The sequence below is a fragment of the Cetorhinus maximus genome, chromosome 19, assembly GCF_964194155.1.
Source record: "Cetorhinus maximus chromosome 19, sCetMax3.hap1.1, whole genome shotgun sequence".
NCBI classification, from domain to species: domain Eukaryota; kingdom Metazoa; phylum Chordata; class Chondrichthyes; order Lamniformes; family Cetorhinidae; genus Cetorhinus; species Cetorhinus maximus.
In genome coordinates, this window is record NC_135897.1 from 89,768,501 (window position 1) to 89,790,596 (window position 22,096).

The 22,096-nt window shown below is 43.9% G+C and overlaps 1 protein-coding gene across 3 annotated transcripts; it reads left to right on the forward strand.

Annotated features, from left to right (window-relative positions):
* Positions 1-682: 682 nt before the first annotated feature.
* Positions 683-20,505, forward strand: LOC144694025 (membrane-spanning 4-domains subfamily A member 8-like). 3 transcript variants are annotated; one of them, XM_078564359.1, is made up of 7 exons: positions 683-918; positions 6,206-6,412; positions 11,800-11,928; positions 12,819-12,875; positions 17,993-18,115; positions 18,211-18,327; positions 19,792-20,505. In XM_078564359.1, the coding sequence occupies exons 2-7, from the start codon at positions 6,221-6,223 to the stop codon at positions 19,903-19,905; spliced, it is 732 nt and encodes a 243-aa protein (XP_078420485.1). In that variant the 5' UTR covers positions 683-918; positions 6,206-6,220; the 3' UTR covers positions 19,906-20,505. The 3 variants fall into 3 exon arrangements, with proteins under 3 accessions (XP_078420485.1, XP_078420484.1, XP_078420486.1); XM_078564358.1 differs by having other exon boundaries at positions 683-907; XM_078564360.1 differs by lacking the exon at positions 11,800-11,928 and having other exon boundaries at positions 683-907.
* The last annotated feature ends 1,591 nt before the right edge of the window (positions 20,506-22,096 follow it).

Genomic DNA, 22,096 nt, shown 5'->3' on the forward strand with positions numbered 1-22,096 from the left:
TCGAGACACAGCTCCCACTGTTGATCCTGTGGATTCTACCAAGTGAGTAACCTGATGCAGAATAACACTGAATTAAATTGTTGTTCTTAAAAATATTGGGGTGGATCTTGGACTTGTGCAACCCAAGAGCGGTAAAACGCAGCAAGAGATGTAAAACGGAAAGTGACTCACTATCAATTGTTTTAAACTGTCGCATAAAATACACGATCGAAGCAAGGTTTGTTCAGTTTGACAGAGTGCCATTATCCTACATATTACTGGAATTTCTTTTAGTAAATATAAAGTTCAACCTCACTACCCGGTTCTTGAACAAGTTTGAAAACATGTATTTTCCCCCTTGTCACTCTCTTCCAACTCTCTGAGGACATATCAAATTTAGGTCACTTTCCTACTAATGTGGGAATCAACCATTTGATAAGTACTGAACTGACGGTTTATAATTGTGTGCATTCCATCCCTTAACTCCCTCCCTCTCTTTTGAGCAACACCATTGGACTGTAAATTACACCAGGACCAGCGGTTACGGGAAAAGGTTATGCTCCACGGAGCATAAAAACCAGAAAGGCCAGTTTCTGTGCGATTTATCCTACGTATTTCCTTGCAATCTTCGCATGCAACATTATTGAGTATTTCCTTCTGTGACGAACGCATTTTAATTGCAACACCGAGCAATTTTGCCGAGGTTTGGAATTGATCAGTCATAATACCAGCAGATAAAACAGGTGCTACCAGACCTGCTGAGTTTCTCCAGTACTTTCAGTCTGAATTTCCGGTCTCCAGCATCCGCAGTATTTTGCTTTTATTAGAATTACATTTGGGTTGGTCACCACACTTTGATTTGGCTGAAACGTAGCGACATCAGAGTGAGCTCGTGACTCTTCGCTCAGGTTATACATCCCACTGTCAGGTAAGATTAAGGTAATATTCCTAACTCTCCTTGTTTGTTCTGGGTACCCTCATCTCTTGAAGGTTTGCTGCCAGACCTGCTGAGTTTTTCCAGGTAATTCTGTTTTTGTCTTGAAGGTTTTCTTGATCACTGGTGAGTCTGAGCCATACCAGATAACGGGAAGAGGGAATTGGATCATTATCTGAAAAGTAAAAATGTTCAGGGATATGGGGAAAAGGCGGGCGAGTATTGCTGGGCGAATTGTACTTGCAGAGAGCCAAGCCAGCAAGGACACGACGGGTCGAATAGCCTCTTTCAGGGCTGCAACCACTCTATGATTCTATGATTTGGTAATCCGTAAAGAACCAGAATTAACAATTTGACAGTACGGGATCAGCGGGCAAACCTTGTCTATAATAGGACAGGAGTGAGTTCGAGACGGAGGAAAATCTCTCACAAACACAAGGAAGTGTGAGGTCATTCACAATGGAGACAATGAAGAAAAATTGAGTATTTTCTAAATGGTGAGAAACTACAAATTCTAGAGGAGCAAAGAGATTTAGGAATCCAACTGGATAAATCTTTAGACGTCACTAAACAAGTACAAAAAAAACACAATCAAAATGACGAATGGAATGTTGGCATTTACCACAAGGGATTGGAATAAAAAACAGGAGGAAATGATTGTTCAGCTGTACAGAGCCTTAGCCAGACACCACCTGGAGTAGTGCATTCGGTCCAGACATAGCACCACAGGAATGATAATGGGTGATCGTCACAGAGGGTGATGACAGAAGGATGGTTTAGTGACTGGAAGTCAGTGTCCAGTGGCGTGCCACAGGGATCTGTGCTCAGTCCCCTATAATTTGTCATTTATATAAACGACGTAGATGACTATGTGGGGGGTAGGATTAGTAAGTTTGCGGATGACTCAAAGATTGTCCAGGTGGTAAATAGAGAGGTTGAGTGTCTTGGACTACAGGAAGATATAGACGGGATGGTCAAATGGGCAGGTAAGTGGCAGATGGAATTTAACCCTGAAAAGTGTGAGGTGATACACTTTGGAAGGAGTAATTTGACAAGGAAATATTCAATGAACGGCATGGCACTAGGAAGTTCTGAGGAACAAAGGGACCTTGGCATATATGTCCATAGATCCCTGAAGGCGGAGGGGCATGTTAGTGGGGTGGCGAAAAAGGCATATGGGACACTTGCCTTTATCAATCGAGGCATAGATTACAAAAGTAGGGAGGTCATGCTGGAATTGCTAGAACCTTGGTGAGGCCACAGCTGGAGTACTGTGTGCAGTTCTGGTCGACACATTATAGGAAGGATGTGATTGCACTGGATGGGGTGCAGAGGAGATTCATCAGGATGTTGCCTGGGATGAAACATTTAAGTTATGATGAGAGGTTGGATAGACTTGGGTTGTTTTCATTGAAGCAGAGAAGACTGAGAGGCGAACTGATCAAGGTGTACAAGATTATGAGGGGCATGGACAGGATGGATAGGGAGCAGCTGTTCCCTTAGTTGAAGGGTCAGTCACAAGGGGACATAAGTTCAAGGTGAGGGGCAGGAGGTTTAGGGGGGATGCGAAGAAAAACTTTTTTACCCGGGGGGTGGTGACGGTCTGGAATGCACTGCCTGGGAGGGTGGTGGAGGCGGGTTGCCTCACATTCTTTAAAAAGTACCTGGATGAGCACTTGGCACGTCATAACATTCAAGGCTATGGGCCAAGTGCTGATAATGGGATTAGGTTGGTAGGTCAGGTGTTTCTCACGTGTCGGTGCAGACTTGATGGGCCGACGGGCCTCTTCTGCACTGTGTGATTCTGTGATAAATAGTAGCTTGGAAGGGCCATTGCACAGATTCACCAGAAACATACTGGATTTTAGGGGACTAAATTATGAGGACAGGTTGCATAAACATGGCTTTTATTCTCATTCATATAAGAGATTGAAAGCTAATCTGATCAAGGTGTTTAAATGTTTAGAGAATTTGAAAGGGTAGATACTGAAAGATTATTTCCGTGCTGGTGAAAATCTAGATAAAAGTGACACAATAGCAAAATTAGGGCGAGAAAATTCAGAGATCACATCAGGAAACGCTTTTTCAATAATGAGGAAATAGAGCTTTGGAATTATTTCCCTTGATAAACTGTGGATGTTGAGTCAATTGGAGCTTTCAATGTTCAGATAGATAGGTTGTAATTGGCTAGAAGTTAGCAAGGGATATGGAGAGAAGGTGGAAAATGGAACTGAGGGACAGAACACACATAATCGATTTGAATGGTAGATAAGGTCCAAGAAGATAAATGGCCCATTCACGTTCCTATGCCAAGTGAATGTTGAAAATACCCGATACACTGTTCTCATCCGATATTCACAGCCAGCGTTCCCAGTGAAGGTGACTGGACAGCAGTGACTGCACAGAACCCTTACTGATTCCTCCCTCAGCTCCTGGGTGTTGGTAACAAGAAAAAGGGAAACAGAAAATGCAGAGCGAATGGCAAGGAGCAGAGGATTGGGGCTGAATTAATAGTGCTTTCAAAGAGCCAGCACAGGTAAATGGGGCTGAATGGCCTCGTGTGTGCTGTATGATTCTGTTATCATCTCAGCTATCAACCCTGCTGAGATCAGGTAACTTAATCTGTCAACAGGATCATAACTAGTCTCTGTACTGAGAAGAGGAGGGAGGGGTTGAGGAAAACAAGGTAAAACAGCTTTATTTATATCTGATTATTTTAAGTCTTGTGACTCATGTAGTTCAGCAGAAGAAATATTAACACATTCGATGCTGGAATTTTCCTGACGCCTACCTGATAACCAGATAAAGGCTGTGTGAACTTGGATTTAATGGCAGTGACTTAAATGCGGGACTTTGGACAACCTTCGTTCTAACTGAAAGAAATGTTCAGTTCTGAAGAAGTAACATTCTTGTTTCTTTCTCCACAGATGCAGCCAGACCTGCTGAGTAATTCCAGCACTTTCTAATTAATTGCAGATTTCCAACATTCGCAGCATTTTATCTTTATTTTCTTCCAATGGATGTGTGTTAGTGGATCACAGTTAACAATGCCACATAGGTTTTTACTCAGCAAGCGACTAAATAGATACCTGTACCGCCTGCACTTTGCGCACAGTAATAGAGGATAACAAATTGTCAAAGCAAATTGATTTGCTCCCATCAGAGATACAGGCACCTGAATGGAAAATGAGAGTTCCCGTCCCGGGTTGGGAATTCACTGCCTCAAAACTTTATACAAACAGTTCCGGCTGAAACCACTAATTGTCTGAGAATTCCCCTCTCCCCCCTTCTCCTCTCCCCCTCCTCCCCCCTTCTCCTCTCCCCCCCATCCCCCATTCTCCTCTCCCCCCCTCCCCCCTTCTCCTCTGCCCCCCCCCTTCTCCTCTCCCCCCCCTCCCCCCTTCTCCTCTCCCCCCCCTCCCCCCTTCTCCTCTCCCCCCCCTCCCCCCTTCTCCTCTCCCCCCCTCCCCCCTTCTCCTCTCCCCCCCTCCCCCCTTCTCCCCCTCCCCACTTCTCCTCTCCCCCCTCCCCCCTTCTCCTCTCCCCCCCTCCCCCCCTCCCCTTCTCCTCTCCCCCCTCCCCCCTTCTCCTCTCCCCCCCTCCCCCCTTCTCCTCTCCCCCCTCCCCCCTTCTCCTCCCCCCCTTCCTCCCTTCTCCTCTCCCCCCCCCTCTCCCCCACCCTTCCCCCCCTTCTCCTCTCTCCCCCCTTCTCCTCTCCCCCTTCCCCCTTCCCCCTTCTCCTCTCCCCCCTTCCCCCGTTCTCCTCTCCCCCCCTTCCCCCCTTCTCCTCTCCCCCCCTTCTCCTCTCCCCCCTTCCCCCCTTCTCCTCTCCCTCTCTTCCCCCTTCTCCTCTCCCTCCTCTTCCCCCCTTCTCCTCTCCCTCCTCTTCCCCCTTCTCCTCTCCCTCCTCTTCCCCCCTTCTCCTCTCCCTCCTCTTCCCCCCTTCTCCTCTCCCTCCTCTTCCCCCCTTCTCCTCTCCCTTCTCTTCCCCCCTTCTCCTCTCCCTCCTCTTCCCCCCTTCTCCTCTCCCTCCTCTTCCCCCCTTCTCCTCTCCCCCCCAACTTCTCTCCCCCACCACCGCCCTCCCCAGTTTCAACGCGGGGAGGCCAGGGATTGATTTCCAATGTAATATGAAGGCAAAATGCTGCAGATGTTGGAAATATGAAACAAAAACAAAAAATGCTGGAAAAACTCAGCAGGTCTGACAGCACATATGGAGAGAAAGACACAGTTAACGTCTCGAGTCCGTTTGACTCGAAAGCAAATTGGAAGTTAAGCTACATGCAACCTTGCTACCCCCAAGACAGCAAGGATTCGAGGCTTGAAGGGAGAAGATGGGAAATGGCAGAAAAAAGTTAGGACAATAACTCCATTCCGATTCCCAATAACTCCATTCTGATTCCCAATAACTCCATTCCGATTCCCAATAACTCCATTCCAATTCCCAATAACTCCATTCCGATTCCCAATAACTCCATTCCGATTCCCTATAACTCCATTCCGATTCCCAATAACTCCATTCCGATTCCCAATAACTCCATTCCGATTCCCTAATGCTATGCGGCTTCCAAATGAATTGTTCGAAATTTTGGGCCTATTTTAGATTATAATAGCACAAATCTTTAGGCTGAAAATGAACATACAACTTTCCCCTTCCAACATCTCGACTTCACTGTGGTTCTCGGACTAATAAGGTGAATCTATGGAATTGCCACAGAAGGCTGTGAAGGCCAGGTCATTGAGTGTATTTAAGACCGAGATAGATAGGTTCTTGATTGGTAAGGGGATCAAAGGTTACGGGGAGAAGGCGGGAGAATGGGGTTGAGAAACTTATCAGCCATGATTGAATGGCGGAACAGACTCGATGGGCCGAATGGCCTAATTTCTGCTCCTATGCCTTATGGTCTTAATAACTCTGAACGTCTCTTTCTAGCACTGATTCATCCATAATTCTTTGAAATCCTACTGTAGTTCTCTGTTCCACCATCCCACGTGTTCTATCATGCTCATGCTGGAAACAAAATCATGCTTAAATTTATTTTCTGTGGACACCCTCACTTCATAACTGTGTCCACCACTCCTGCAATCCTGAGACAAGCTGCATTCCCTGGACTTCATATCTCCGAAACATAGGAACTCTTATGTTTCCCTGTATTTGTGTTTTAGACAGAATTGTGCATACATTATTGCACAAGATGTCACAATTGTAGTTAACGATTGCAAGTTGAGATATATAATAGAATATTGGTTTACGAATCAGAAAAGACTCATTTACTCTACTATATCTTTCAGAAAATTGTGGTGAAAATGGCTTACTTGTCGAAGGGTGATGGAAATGTCCTTGCACCAGGCCAATTCCCACCACCACAACTGCTGACCAGCGCCCCGCAATTGGTGCAACACTTGGGAAATGGTCAAGTGAACCAAACCACATCTACCGTACTCACTCAAAATAATTCTGGTGTCCAGGTGTTCAAAGGAAAACTCATGGCCCTGGGTGTAAGTGTACTTTCCAAAGTGGGAAAGATTGTTTATATTTTAGCCCAATGCGGATCTGAAGAATAGACAAAGGTACAATGTAGCGATGTAAAATGGTATTGACATGACTTGCATGACTTTGCTTTCGACGTATCTGCAGAAGATTACCCACTGGGGTACAGCAGCGTAATGAATATATCAAAGGATTAGTAATCTCAAAGACCTGGATTGATGATTTGGAAACAGAAATTTAAATCCCACTATGGTCATTGGGGAATTAAAATTCAATTAAATATATCTGGAATCAATAATGATTACCTTGAATTTCCTGGATTGTCACAAAAACCTATCTGGTTCACTAATGTCCTTTAGCAATGCAAATCTACCATCCTTATCTTCACTGGCCTATACGTGACTCCAGACCCAATTAATGTGTTTGACTTTTAACTGTTCTCTCCAATTTTGTAGCAAGCTGTAGAGTTATATTAAACCCTTATGTCCTCCCTGTTGCCTCCCAGGAGGTGGGCACTCCATGGTGTCAGCAATAATCATCCCTCTATGGCCAAGGTGCTGCCACCAGAACAAACTTCTAGCCCTCTAATTTCTCTAAAATGTCACCCTAGGGTCCCGCTGGCTGCCCCAGTGGGGTCACCTCCTGCTTTCTGTCGGCGGCAGGCTTCAAACTCCTCTGAATAATTCAACTCAATTAATTCTGTTTCAGTATCCACAGATGTTGCCATGCTCACTGAGTATTTCCAGTATCTCTGTTTTACTTTAGATAACCAGCAATCATAGCATGTTGCATTTGTTTCATATTTTACACCTCCAATAAAATGTGTTTGAGGGACGTTTTGTAGCACAGTGGGTAGATTCACTGCCTCTGGGACAGAAGGTCTTTGAATCCCATTCGAGGGATTGATGGCCACAGAAGGTGCATTCTTAACATAGCCAAAAAGGTTGATTATCAACATGTAAATCCTTCCAATACACCTAAGGCAGTAAAAGCATGAGAGTCTCCTGGTCTGCCATGCTTGATGCAGTGTGGTGCCCCTCAACTATAGCCTTTGGTGACAGGCTAGGGACCTGTTCCAGAAAAAACTAGCTATGGAAACAGACATAAGCACATGCTTTATCTGTCTCATGTGTCATTAGATATGGGAAATAAATAATGATAAAGTAATTTGCTTACATTTTGAGTTGTTACCACCTGAAATGTACTGCCTGAAAGGGTGATGGAAGCAGATTCAATAGTTACTTTCAAAAGGCAATTGAAGATATACCTGACAAGGTAAAAACATGCAAGGTTCGGGGTAAAATGTTGGTAGAGTGGAATTAATTGGGTAGCTCTTTCAAAGAGTTGGCACAGGTATAGTGGGCTGAATGGCCTACTTCTGTTGCTGCGTGGTTCCAGGATTATGTAGTAAAATTCAGACTGGGGAAAATTTCTATCATTACCACCTGTGTATTAAGTGTTATCAGGAAAATCTGGTGAAGAAAATTGCACATTCCTTTCAGTCCCCATTAGACTATCCTTGTACTGATATCAATGGATGGAAAATCAGATGGATTCTGTTACTGACGTACTATTATCCCCACCAGAACTTACTTCATACACACCACGCAGACCAGGATCTGCCACAGTGTCATAGAATAATATTTACCCTTCTTTCAAAAGATGAGTTTCACCCACATACCATAAAAGTATTTCCGGTAGTGCTGCAGTATTGACATTAAATCAAAAAGTTAATTATAAAATAGAGTAGTTTCCATGAATTATTCTGCATTTTTGAGTTTTCATTTTCTGTGATAAATCCTAAGAAGTGCCATTTCATATTCAGGAATTCTAAATTGTGAATTCATTGTGCAGTTTATCCAGAGTAGAAATCAATGGGCTGAATTTTAAGCTCTAAGATAGGGAGTGTCATCACACCAGTTTCCGATAATACTGCACGTGGGTAGGTCAAAAAGTCAGGAACCTACCTGCATTATTTCAATAACAATTTAAAAGGCAATTCAGCTAATTAACTACCCATCTCACTGCAATAATATGGACAGAAGACAATAATATGCCTTTAGGGCGAGATTTACGACAGATGGAGAATCTGTTTCTTTAAGGGCAAGCTTGTTTGGGCAGGTTTAAAAATGCAGCTGAGACTAGAGCCTCAGTTTTGCAGTTCAAACTCTGCTGACTACAAGGACTGCAAAAGTCGGAAGTGTGTCAATCGACCGAAATAATGTGCGAGCGCGGGATGCATTTCCACAATCTGGCTCTGGCAAAGGGGGGCCCACTGCAGGAAGAGGATGTTGAGGCAGCTCCACAGGACACAGATGATGAATCCAGTGGTGAGTCAGATGAGGAGCCCAGTGAAGAGCCCAGTGAGGACATGGAGGCATACCTCTGGATTTTTTCAGGGAGGCAGGGACACCAGAGACACCCTATGCGCCTTGATCCAACACCCCTTCAGTTGGGTTGTCAAAGATCTTCTTCCACCTCATTCCATCCTGGATGTCTGAGATGTCCCTTTCCTTTGAACCCAAAGTCCACTCAGTGTCAGTGTAATATGGTTTAGAGCCACTTACATCCAGCATTAGATGCTGGCATGCCCTGCACCTACAAAACAATTGAAGCATACTCAGGCCATTAAGACAGAAGCAAAATTTATATCATGTTGGCATTGACATCAAATGAACATAACAAAATACAGTGTTAATGGTCTCACCAGTAAACATATTAACAAAACATGGCAGATCTCCCATGAACTGTCCCTCTTATGCTCGTGATGCCTTAAACTTACGCTTATGAGTGCTGCATCTTGTTGCCCCATCCTCGCTGGCAGCAGCATTGGAGACAGCCTGCTGACTCTGCTGTCCTGTTGGCCTTGATGAGCTTGGCAGTCATCCTCTGGCCACTGGAGCCTGTGCTGGCCCTGCCTGGGAGGGATTGGCCAGTGCCACGGCTGGCATTTCCCCAGTCATCACAGCCTCATCAGATGCCACAGTCACTGGCAGAGTGGCAGAGGAGCTGCTGCCGTCATCCAGAGCACCCTGAAAGGAGCCTGCAGAGACGACAAGAAGCTCGTGCACCAACATGAATTCACTGTGGACCTCCCTGCTCGCCATTAATGGACGGGCACCTAGCTGGGATACTGGGTGTCTCATCCATCTCCCATACTGGCACTGACCTACTGAGGTCATTGCCTGTGTGAGGGTTTGCAGGTCGAGTGCAACCCCAGGAATTCCTAATTCAGTCCCTGGAGTTGCCTCTCCATGAGAGTCACCATTCTCTCAATGGAGGAGGCAGTGCACTCGGGCATGAGGGTCAGTGCAGTGCTCATGCTCCTCATGGACCCCTCCACAACAAAGGCCATGGCACGCATACCCTCATGGATCTCCGCCATATCATCCCACACATTCCGCTGGACATCCATCATCTGCTGCCTAATGGATGACTCCACAGGCTCATTATCTGCCTTTGAATCAGCAAGGCCCTGGTCTCCAGCAGTTCTCTGACAGCTGGCACCCTGGGCTCTCTCTGCCTCCACCTGCTCCTCAAGCAAGTGTGAAGTGCCCTCACTGCTATGCACTGACATTCTAGCTGATGATCTAATGCCCACTGAGGTGCTGGTATCTGCTCTGGTGCTTGGTGCAGAGAGTGGGTGTGATGCAGGTGCATCTAAAGCTCAGTGGTGCTCTGGCATCAAGGATGGTTCTTTGGGGTCCTGTGTTTGTGGGTGAGCTGGCAATTCTAGATGAGAACAAAGATGTGTCAATAGTTAAAGTCATTACACTGTCACTGTGCATGCCAGGCATACTGGTGAGACAATGGAGTCTGCATCATGGCGCCATTGTCTTTCATTGAACAATGGGGACTCCAGGTTTGAAGCTCCCATTAGTGGTGTGACTACACAAGAATGTTTGCACAATCCGACACTCTCATCTCTGTGCACTGCCCTCTTACCTTAGTCAGAGACCCCTGCCTCCCCACGATCGGCCAAACCTTAACACTTCTCCACACTGATCCATGCCAACTTGGTACTCACCCTTGCTGAGCGCAGCAGATCATTGAACCTTTTGCAGCACTGCACCCCATGTGGGCCGCACAATGTCATGGCCGCTGACCTCAGCTGCCACCTCCTCCCAGGTTTTTTTGTTTAGGTGCGGTGGCCTCCTCTTGCCATCCCTGAGTACTAGAGTGCCCCACCTTACACCGACCTCCTCCATAAGGATCAAGGGTATTTGTCCAAGAATCGGGGGTCTAAGTGCCCACCCGACTTGCCCTCCCACCTAACGTCTCCAGCCGCTGGTAAGGCCATTGTTTGAAACAATTGGTTTCCTTGACCGACTCCAAAGATTCTCCTCTGGCAGCCTTCAGGGATCTGCCTCTGCTGGCTTTAAATTGCTCACTGGGTCGCCATTGGACCTGGTGCCCGACGGGCTCCCACCCCTGCCCTGCCCTTCCCGACCATTGAGAAGACGCATTTCATGCTGGGCAGACCTTAATTGGCCATCCAGCGGGAAATTGTGGTTGCGTCGGAAGCAGATTCCACATCGGCTTCCATTCCCGTTGACTTGGCACACACGCCAAGTGTGAAATTCAGCCCATCCTGCTATCCGACCTTTACATCACTATTAGCACCTTCCTCAGTCTTTAACACCACCATTACCACTCCCTTTGTCTTGTGTCCATGACATCTTTGCCAAATCCCTGCTGTGCTCCCACCTATCCCTAACCTTCTATTTTGCTCCACCTGCTTCACCCCCTCTCTTCAGCAGAAGAAAAACCCATCACATTTCTATCTCTCTTCAGCTCTGAAGAGGAGTCACACAGACTCGAAACGTTAACTCTGTTTGCCTCTCCACAGATACCGCCAGATCGGCTGAGTTTTTCCAGCATTTTCTGCTTGTATTTCAGATTTCCAGCATCTGCTGTATTTTCCTTTCATTTTAGCTAAAATTTAAATTGAATTACCTGACCAGACTGGAAGATGCACAAATCTTCACTGTGTATAGTCGATGCACTCGATTGACCATCTGATGGGTCGCCTGACACTGTCAAGTGCCAGGGGGCCCTTTAAAATGTTGGCCATTACCTTGCCCCAGGTGCCTGCAGCTTTCGAGACTGAACATCCTGCCCTGCAGCACTCTTTGTAGGGGGGTGGCAGTCTGTAAGTAGCCTTTGCCGCTTATTCTCGGCAATTAGCGCATTATCAGGCGCGCACCCATGGCGGGCCTGGGAGTTGGAATGCGGAATCCGCTGTCGGTGAGCGAGGGTACTATTCAGCCCATTGGAGGTGAACATCATTCCCATGGAAAGGGTGGGTAATCTGCAGTGCCAATTTCACGCCACGGTAAAGCTACTGCCAAAAAGTTGTTTTTCTCAATTGATCACAATTACGTGGTTCTTGCAGATAACAGAGGTTGTGGTAGCTTGCATCATCATAATCATTGGAATAATAGAAATCAGCGTTGTGATTTATCCACTTAACGTCCGTGACTTTTCGATGGTAATCGGGACACCGTGGTGGAGTGGAGGCCTGGTAAGTACTGCTGATGAATACAACAATGTAAAATTATAGGGCTTTCTAAATCTAGCCGCCATTCATGATATACATCTGACATCAATCAAGTATCGGCAGCTTTCCACAAAAAAATGCTAAGTGCAGTCAGTCTCCAAAACCGATTCTGCACTCCTTGCTTATGTTCATAAGAGTGCACAGCTCCACTTTTCTAACTGCTACGCCAATCTGGGCTTCTTTGACCAGCCAGCTCCTCTCAGGCTTCCTTGTTGTGGACACAGCCAAAAAATGTAAGCCAGCAAAAAACGCCATTACACTTTCTTTATTGGCTTTGTGTAAACAGTCAGTAGGAACAGTAGTATTCCTCCTGGCTCCAGGATCACTCCTGAGGGCCACTGTTGCATGTTTCCTACTCCCCACCCATTGTCCTTCAAGCACCCCACCCACACCTGAACTCACGGCACCCAAGGAGTAGAATTCTTCAGTACTACTGGCAGAATGTTATCAGGGTCCATAGACTTTGCTGTATCCAGTGCCTTCAGCCATTTCTTGAAAGCACATGGAGTGAATCGAACCTCAGATTGGTAATCAGCCTATTAATCCTTTCAACCTATTCCCCAAGGGGAAATGGGTGCATGAGGAAATGACCAACATGAATGTCGGTCTCCAATGTCAGGCCCCACACCCCATAGGCCCATTGAACTCCCTTCATTCACTCTCTTCCCAACTTCAAACAGGAACAATGTCTTTCTGAGTAAGGAAATCAGAGGGAGGCAGAGAGTGTGTGGAATCAATATCTAACCTAAGTCTCTAGCATGACGGGAGAAGAATTTAGAAAAGAAAAGATCCCATATTCTAAATGTTATTCAATTCTTCTGAGTTTTCATCTAATGTGAATTTTTCTTTTCAAGTTTATTACTGCAGGGTCACTTGCAATAGCTGTTGAGAGGCAACCAGCTCATTGCCTGGTAAGTACTTCCTCAAAGAAAGGTTTTGATATGATTAGCTTACAAGTGATATCATCACTCAAGATGACAAACCGGTAAGATGTTGTTGATGCTTATTGTCGCATTAAATCCCTATTATTTTATTTTGCACAAAATGAACACTGAGGAATAAAGGGATAAGACAGTGCAGTGGGTGAAAATGCTATCCTCCCACATCTGGCTCTTGGTTTCAAATCCAGCCCATCAAAGTTGACAGAAGCTAAACTTTCTCTCATGGTAATTAAGTGCTGGATGAGGTGAGATGATACACTTCCACTTCTGGATAATGGGTACAAATCAGCCATATAGAAACTCTTTTGAGTTATCAACAGTCACAGATTGCAACTCTTTCGAGTACAATCACAGTTCTTGGTTTCCAGGAGTGGGACATGAACCCACAACCCTCTGATTCAAAGGCGAGGGTGCTATGAATTGAGCCATAGCTGACACCTTTTCAGCCATATAGAAGATGAACACAATTATTTCCAACAGCAAATTAGGTGATGCAATTAAACTGTGCTTTGTTTAACATGGGTATGTTCAATGGGGCACCCTAGATGAAGCTTTACTCTGTCTAGTCCATGCTATACTAGCCCTGGGTGTGTTTGACGGGACAGTGTCAAAGAAGCTTTACTCTGTATCTAACCCTTGCTGTCCCTGTCCTGGGTGTGTTTAATAAGGCAGTACTTGATGTGATGACTGCACTTCTGAAAAACAAATCTCCCTGATTTCCCAGCAGTTATCTCCCTCACCTTAATGAGGACAAAATTCAACATCAGTGTTTGCACTGTTCAACAAAAATGAATTCAATTTAGTTACATGGCGTCAAGCTGTATCACTCACAACATAGGTATAGTGCATTCTACCTGCAGAGCTCACTTGAATGCATCCTATTTTCACAACAAACAGAGCAATGTGTTAAAGTTTATAATAGCGCTTCCTTTACACTACCACTTGAACTACTCATTGATCAGAGGAAAGTCTCCAAAGTTGCCCAAGAAAATGTACAAATGTGGTTGAGGTGAGTTGTTATGTGGAGTAATCTCTTTCTGAATAAAGGTTTGAAACCTTCAAGTTAGCTTAAATTGACAAAGAACAAACTTATTCAAAGTCATTCCTACCTCAATGTTCTCTTAAACAAGTGTGTCATGGTATAACAATATCTTTGCTTGTAACACATCTACCTGTGCAGTTTCTTTATCTGCCACTGTCAGTCATCATGGCCTAAAAGATATCACATGACTGGCTTTGCTTGAAGCTGTGTGAAATGAGGAGCTCCATTGTTCATCTGCACTGTCCCTCTAAACTGCTGACTTATTCCACACTCATTGGGCAGGAGTTTTAGTTTGGCAGGTGCGCACAATCGGCAGGCCGGTGAACAGATCACCAACAGCGATCGGCCCCCACCCGCGATTTAACACTGGCTGGGCCAATTGATGGCCAGCCAGCCAGCGTGAAACTCGCACTGAAAGGCTCCACATTGCCAGGGTGGGAGCGGGAGGAAGGCGAGCACTGAAGTCAGTGTGGGCGCAGGCAGAGAGCTGCCTCAGGGAGCTGAAGACCTGAATAACCTAAAATAAAGGTCACCTGAAAATGTAGGTAATGAAAATGCTGTGCACAGAAAATTATTTGTATTTTAATTTATCATGGAAACCTCATCAAGCCCGTGGTTGAGATTTTCTGAAAAACGTAAAGGCCACCTGGCCGATTCATCCACCTGCGAACTCTAATGTTGGACGGGCAATGAAAAATCTCTGTTAATTGTGCCGTTAATGAGCTTAATTACCCAATTGCCTGCTTAATTGTCGACGGGTGTGCTTCCAAGTTTAGCGTGCGCCTGCCGACTGAAATATCACACGAGTGCGCAATGATATTGAGACACTTGCCTGATATCATCGCGTGCTATTTTATGCTTGAGCAGGTCGGGCACCTGCCCGTCCGCTCAGTGAAAAATTCTGCCCATTATCTACACTACACTTTATACTCATTGTTATTGTTATTGTTCCCTGCTATCTCAGCCTCCTTGATTTTAACATGCCGTGCCACTCTGCACGTAACCATCTTCCTTCAAATCACAAGCTAACTCTTCCATCATGTATTATGTAAAGCCAGTTAAACAGTTAGGGTCTACTGTCCTACAAAAATGTACTACAGGAATAAATCTTTTTTAAACCTGTGAATGAACATTGATAGATAACTGCATCACCAAATGAGGCTGAGTATTAAAGACCAGGATGTCCCCAGTTCGGATCTCCAATCCATGAACCTCTATTAAGGTGACAGTTCATACACTGCTGTTGAACTCAGCGAATGCAAATAAACATTGGGCCATTTCTACAGTGCACAGTCAATCCACAATCCCTGTTTGACACCCGAGTGGAAAGATAAAAATGTACTCTGGCATGTCTTATTCTTATCTGGGCAGGGGTATAGAATCAGTTTGTATTCTCATTCCTGATTACTGTGTGGTTATCCATTCTGGAATGCATGCATTGTCGCGAGCACTGGAAGAGTTCAGAATCTTCTGCCAGTCCTCACCACTGAAACTCATAAAAAGTTATCCTCAAGCAATGTGCTTAATATCTGTCAATCTAATCATGGGTTACATAGAAAAAACGTTAGTTCATAATTCTCTTCGATGTTATTAATGGAATGTAAATGGAAATTTCATTGGAATTACTCTAACACATCTTTGCAGTTCAAGCATCCCGGTGCTGGGGGACTCGTTTAAAACAATTAGCCACAATTCTCCAGGGTCTTAATCTGAAGATAACATTGGTGGATCTGTAGTGACATCAGAAAAGTGGTTACTGTATTTTTCTTGCAATGTGTATCAACACCAAAATATTTATTGGAATAGAGTTGTATTTCTCAACCAATCCATTGAATATCAATTAGTGCTATGCAGGTTGGCTAAATACCTGACAGCTTGCAAGCTTGTGAGTCTAGGAAGAAATCATCACCTCCAATAAATCCAGTCCCTTTTGGATTTATTGACACCAATTTCTCACCTTTTTACCTTTGAATATTTCTCTGTCCAGAAATTGACTTGGTTATCACTTATTCTTTTCATTCTGCCTTCTGAGCATTTATCCTCGTCAGCTTTGTTAAATCCTTCCATAATCCTCAAAATTTAACATGCTCAAGACAGAAATCAATAGATTTCTGGAGACTAATGACATCAAGGGATGTGGAGATAGCACAGGAAAGTGGCGTTGAGGTAGACGATGGGCCATGATCTAACTGAATGCGGAGCAAGCTTGATGGGCTGAATAGCCTACTCCTGTTCCTATGTCTGATATTCCTATTTCACTGTGCCACCTGAAATGTTCCTTTTAAAGAAAAAAATGTAGTATACTTCAATGGGGAGGTGGTGGCATTGTGGATTAGTATTTCCAGAGGCTCTGGGCACCTGGGTTCAAACCCCATCACGGCAGTTTGAATCAATAAAAATCTGGAATTTAAAGTCTGATGATGACCACAAAACCATTGCTGGCTGACATAAAAACCCACCTGCTTCACTAATATCCTTACCTGGTCCGGCCTACATGTGACTCCAGACCCACAGCAATGTGGTTGACTCAGAATTCAGCTCCTGCAACACGAGTTCCCCCAGTGGTTAGGGAACCAGTGGGATACCCGCATCGCTTCTATGGGCGATGCCCAACATGTTTTAAGTGCATTGATGCACTTAACTGACCAGCATCAGACCTCCTGAGGATCAAGGAGGGACCTCCCTTATGAGGCCACAGGCAAACCTGACAGGCGGCCTTTGGGATCCATGTGAGACGCGTGTGTGACCAGTTAAATCACAGAGGCACCATTAAATCCCAGGGGGCTCAGACATAATTGGTGTCAAGTGCCTCATTAATGAGCCTAATTGGCATCGCACTTCCAGCGGGCAGGATTCATCTCTCGTGTCCTTCCTGCTCCCAACTTAATTGAGGACAGTTTTCCTAATGCCAGCAATAGGACACATATACTCCCACATGATTCTCCCAGCCCTATGAGTGTGCTCCAAATTATTCCTCCCATAGTCTGTGAAACACACTAGAGCAGAAGTATAGATGTTAAGATGAATGAATACTGTGGAGTTATGTTTGACTGCCATTGGAGGCAGGGGACTATGTATAAAAATCATTGCCTGGAATCTCAGAATGATCCAGTAGAGAAGGAGGCCATTCAGCACTTAGTGCTAATGCTAACTGTTTGGTACAGCTATCCAATTAATCTCACTCCCTGCTTTTTCCTATAGTCCTGTAAATGTTTTCCTTCAAGTATTTCTCTTTTGAACTTTCTTATTAGATCTGCTTACTTCATCCTTTCAAGCAGTGCATTCAAGATCACAACAACTCAATATGAAATAGAACATTTCCTCATATCACCTCTGGTTCCTTTCTATAGCACCTTTACTGACTCTTCTGCTACTGGAAACACCATTACGCTATCAAAACAATTCATCCTATTGAAAACCTTAACAAACAAATACAGCTTCTGCAGCCTAGTTTTTTTTAATTTGTTCATGGGATGTTGGTGTCACTGGCCAGGCCAGCATTTATTACCCACCCCTAGTTGCCCTAGCTCAGAGGGCATTTAAGACTCAACCACATTGCTGTGGGTCTGGAGTCACATGTAGGCCAGAGCAGGTAAGGACAGCAGATTTCCTTCCCTAAAGGGCATCAGTGAATCAGATGTTTTTTTTTTACAACAATCATAGTCATCATTAGACTTCCATTTCCAGATTTTTATTGAATTCAAACTCCACCATCTGCTATGATGAGATTCAAACCTGGGTCCCCAGAGCATTACCCTGGGTCTCTGGATTACTAGCCCAGCAACAATACCACTATGCTATTGCCTCCCTTATTCACATAAATGAAGCCCTTCATTCCTGGTACCATTCTAGTAAATCTCTGTTGCAACCTTTACAAAATCTTGACGTTCTTCCTAAAGTGTGACATTGAATGGGTTTGTACAGATTTAATGATATAGGTAGATTGTAAATAGACTGGAGTAAGAGTAAGCTTCATGAGCCAATTGGTCTTTTCCCCCATCCATGTTTTCTCATATGTTCTTTAATATATGTTGTTTACTTCTAGATCAGAGGCTGCTTAGGAATGAACATCATCAGTGCCATTGCCTGCTTCCCAGCGGTAATAATATATTCTGTAAACCTTGGGTTTCCAGGATATTGTTATTCAGTTTACTGTTTTCATCATCGGGTGAGTGTTTAGTTATATTGATACTGAGCATTTATCAGAAATACCTTTACATGTTTTCTGTCCAATTTAATTTACTTGTGTTTAACACATTGCAGGGTACAGTTCCATGTTTGGCCATACTTCTACTGCTGACACTGCTTATTGCGGCAATATCCATTTCAATTTCAAGCTTCAACTGTAAAGCTATCAACTGTTGCTGTGCCACCCCAGAGGTAACCTACATAATGAATTGATCTCAGACTCTACCACATTTATATTAGCTCTCTTTCCTATTTTAGGAAACCGAGCATGTATCAATGATAACTGCTGGGCTCCAACAGGTCAACCCCTTGCATTACATCCCACACTAGAGAAGTCAATGGAACGGCAGGTCAGGCAGGGCATAAAACAAGCAGCCAATGTGTTTCTGCCCACTTCTCACCCAGCAGGAACAATTAAAATTGACTTCTCACAACTTTTTTATTGTCCACCCTCAGCCCAGTTTTTCCACAAGATAACTTTTAAGCCAAAAGAAAATGCTGTGAACTACAGCAAGGTTATACCAGCCAAGGCTTGAATCATAAAATGTTACCCCCACAGAAACAAGGTGACTTGTCCTATCACAATTGAAGCAGTTTGTTTTTCTCCTGTTGCGTTCTCCCTCATGCTTTCTGTTTTTTTCACTTGTTCTAATCGGTCCTCACGCCACTTTAATATTGCTAGTTTCCAAGCAGCAGATTGATTAGCCTTTAGCTGGGGCTCAGTGGGGAGCATTTTTGTGTCTCAGATGCAAAGTTGTTGGATTCAGATCCAGAGGATCGCACAAACAGCAATGTGATAATGACCGGAGTGCTTTTTTTGGTGACGTTGGTTAGTAAATGATCCCGACCCTTTCTAGTCGGGGGTGGTGGGGGGTGGAGGTAGCTGGAGTTACTGTGATTTTGAAATATTTAAGAGGAGCAGCCTTTAGATTCAGTATCACCCTTCCCTTTCCTGCTTTATTAAAAGGCCGTGGTTATTTGAACAAGTGATCAAGCTGGACAAGGGCAGGGATCTCGCACACAGCCTGAGTACCTCAGTTGGTCGATAATGAGACTCCTAATACCAGAGAAATGTTTCAAGCCCTATATTGGCTGATGGCCTTTAGCTGAAATATTTCAAGATTTTAAAAATATTTTTCTTACATTTTCAACACGTTGCCAAGGAAATATGCTTATCTCCCACCCTTCGTCATCTTGTATTCACTACCAGAATAACTATCTGAAAAACAGCATGGCTTTATTTAATAATTTACAAATCTTTACCGTAAATAAAACTCTCCATCGTAAACATAGTTCAAAAATAAGGTCCATCATAATGAGCCAAATTTTGAACACGGAAGAAAGCTGTATTAGTAAAATGCACAGTTACTAAGGAGACACGTTCAAGTTCTTCAACTGAAGATAAACTATTTCCAGCAATTGGAGGGATAAATTTCCTCATCTGCCCATGTGCAGGAAGTGCCCCCCCTAGTGTTGTAGCTCAAATAAACACAGCCTTGTAGATTGCTCTGGCACAGAGGCGACACAAACATTACTGCCCCAATGGGGAAAGTGGCAAGGGAATGGGTCCAATGGTGTGGGAGAGGCGGCTGTGCCATGATGAACTGACTGGCTCATTCTGCACTAATTCCTTTTATTCGTGTTTTTTTTTTCCAGCCGGTTGTTATCGTGTACAACACCACAACTACACAACAGATTCCCCCCCAACAGTTCCAGCCGAACCCTCCACCCTACAACATGGCAGCGATGACAACTGTATATGCTGGATAAGAACGGGTTTCTGTGGAAATTCTGTTTAGTACGTGTTAATTAACCTTCCAGAGCTTGGCGCAATATTATTAGAATGCATGTAAAGATTCAGGATTCTGTTCATTTTTGTTCTTGAGCTGCACGTGATTCCACCGAGACCACATGTATCGCCCAAACCCTAGTTGCCTTGAGAAGCCAGCGATTTTCTTTCCATCCTAGGCTGATGGGGAGGGCATTAAGGGTGCAAACTGTGTGTTTGTGTGTGTGTGTGTGTGTGTCAGGGGAGAAATTGGTGAACCCGTTGCATTGTTCCAACCATCCAGACCTTTAATCGTGATTTATTTGCGGTGGCAGTCCACTAGTTGCTAGATTTATTCAATCAATTTCATGACTAATTCAGGGCCATAATCAATACATTACTCACACACATACCTAGTTGTCTCATATGTGCGACAATCAAGCAAAGTTCCATGTCTTGAGCATTAACCCTTCGGAGTAGAGCTTGATTTTGTCCGATATTGTATAAACGGGCTGATATCAAGTCAGCAACCCACTTTAAATCTCTCCCGATTTGAAGTCAATGAAAATAAAAATCGAGGGATGTAAATCGGGCTGCCAACTTGATATAAAAACAAAAATACCTGGAAAAACTCAGCAGGTCTGGCAGCATCTGCGGATAGGAGCACAGTTAACGTTTCGAGTCCGAATGACCCTTCAACAGAACTCCTATCCGCAGATGTTGCCAGACCTGCTGAGTTTTTCCAGGTATTTTTGTTTTTGTTTTGGATTTCCAGCAGCCGCAGTTTTTTGCTTTTATGCCAACTTGATATGCTGGTTTCATGTTATCGCATACCGAAGCAAGATCAACCAGAGAGAGAGAGAGAGTCTACACCAATTTTTTAAAGTCGTTCTGCATTTTTCAAACATTGTTAATCTGTTTAAAATTATCCTTGTGAGCCAAAGATGTTGACAAACAGAAGTAGATTTTCAATTTACCGTTTTGGCATTTAACCAGTGTTGTGGCTCAGCCGCCCATTACAGAAACGGCACAGTTTTCATTGATACCAGTTTTCATTGAAAATTGCAATTTCACTCAAAAGTATTAGAAACAGCATCAACAGGAATGCCAAATGAACATTTTAGCACAGAGGAATTACAACCTAGTGTGTCAACAAATACACGCAGAAATGATCCCCAAAACGGTTTTAAGAAAAAGCGTTCTGTAACGATACACACATATTGGAAAATAACACGTGTGTTCATTCACCTGTGCTAATAATTGAATTTCAGTCAAAGGTCACAACCTGTAGCTCAGCACATCGCCAGATAACAGTGTCACTCAAGCACACGATAAAATATAAAATGCAACAGCGCCCATGAATAATTTGGCACCAAAAACTCACAAATGGAATGTCACATTCAATAAATAGTAAACTGAAAAATGTCATCAAGACACATTAGCAAACAGGACACAGTAAAATCATCCAAACAAGGTAAATAATGCACAATAAGTCAACTGAACACATTAATAAGTAGTACACAAAATCAACTAAACGTGTTGATAAATATTAGACAATATTAATTAATAGAACACATAAATTTCACAAGTATATTAAAAGATATTTCAAGGAAACTTGTTTTGCATGCTTTACATCAGTACAAACATTGGTGTTGGAATAGTTTAACCCCTCCAGCTCAATTTACTCTGCTGTTTTTTAAATGGATTTGTCAAATAGATGTGTGGACTGAGATTCACATTCCCAATTCAAATCACGTTACATTATCATATTGCTGTCCTTATAAGGCAAATGAGAAAGAAAGATTTAGTAATTAATGCTATTTTTCAATCAACTTGGAATGTATAATGGGGATTATAGGGTGAGACTCCCCTTCAAATGATTGCTTCTATGGGGTAGTTGGCCAGGGTTTTCTGATGTTACTGTATTGTTCTGTTGTATAATAAATCTTACACAAATAAAAAATATTAATTTGTCGAACCTTGAAAGTACTGAATGAAGTAATAGATTCTCAGCAAGTGGTGAAACATGGTTGATTAGATTTGAATGTAAGGGGACATCTATCACCATGCTGTTAGTTTTGTCTCTGCACTGAAAGAACTGTCCACCGATTGTATCAGTTCCTTTCCTATATCTGTGCACTTCTTTATTCTCTGAAATGTTTGCTGCCTCATTGCAATCTCAACCAGTATCAC

Coding starts and splice junctions, on each gene's coding strand:
- LOC144694025 (XM_078564359.1), top strand. CDS start 6,221: ATGGCTTACTTGTCGAAGGGTGATGGAAATGTCCTTGCACCAGGCCAA. Junction 11,929..12,818: donor CGTGGTGGAGTGGAGGCCTG/GTAAGTACTGCT, acceptor TTTCTTTTCAAG/TTTATTACTGCAGGGTCACT. Junction 18,116..18,210: donor TTTACTGTTTTCATCATCGG/GTGAGTGTTTAG, acceptor AACACATTGCAG/GGTACAGTTCCATGTTTGGC.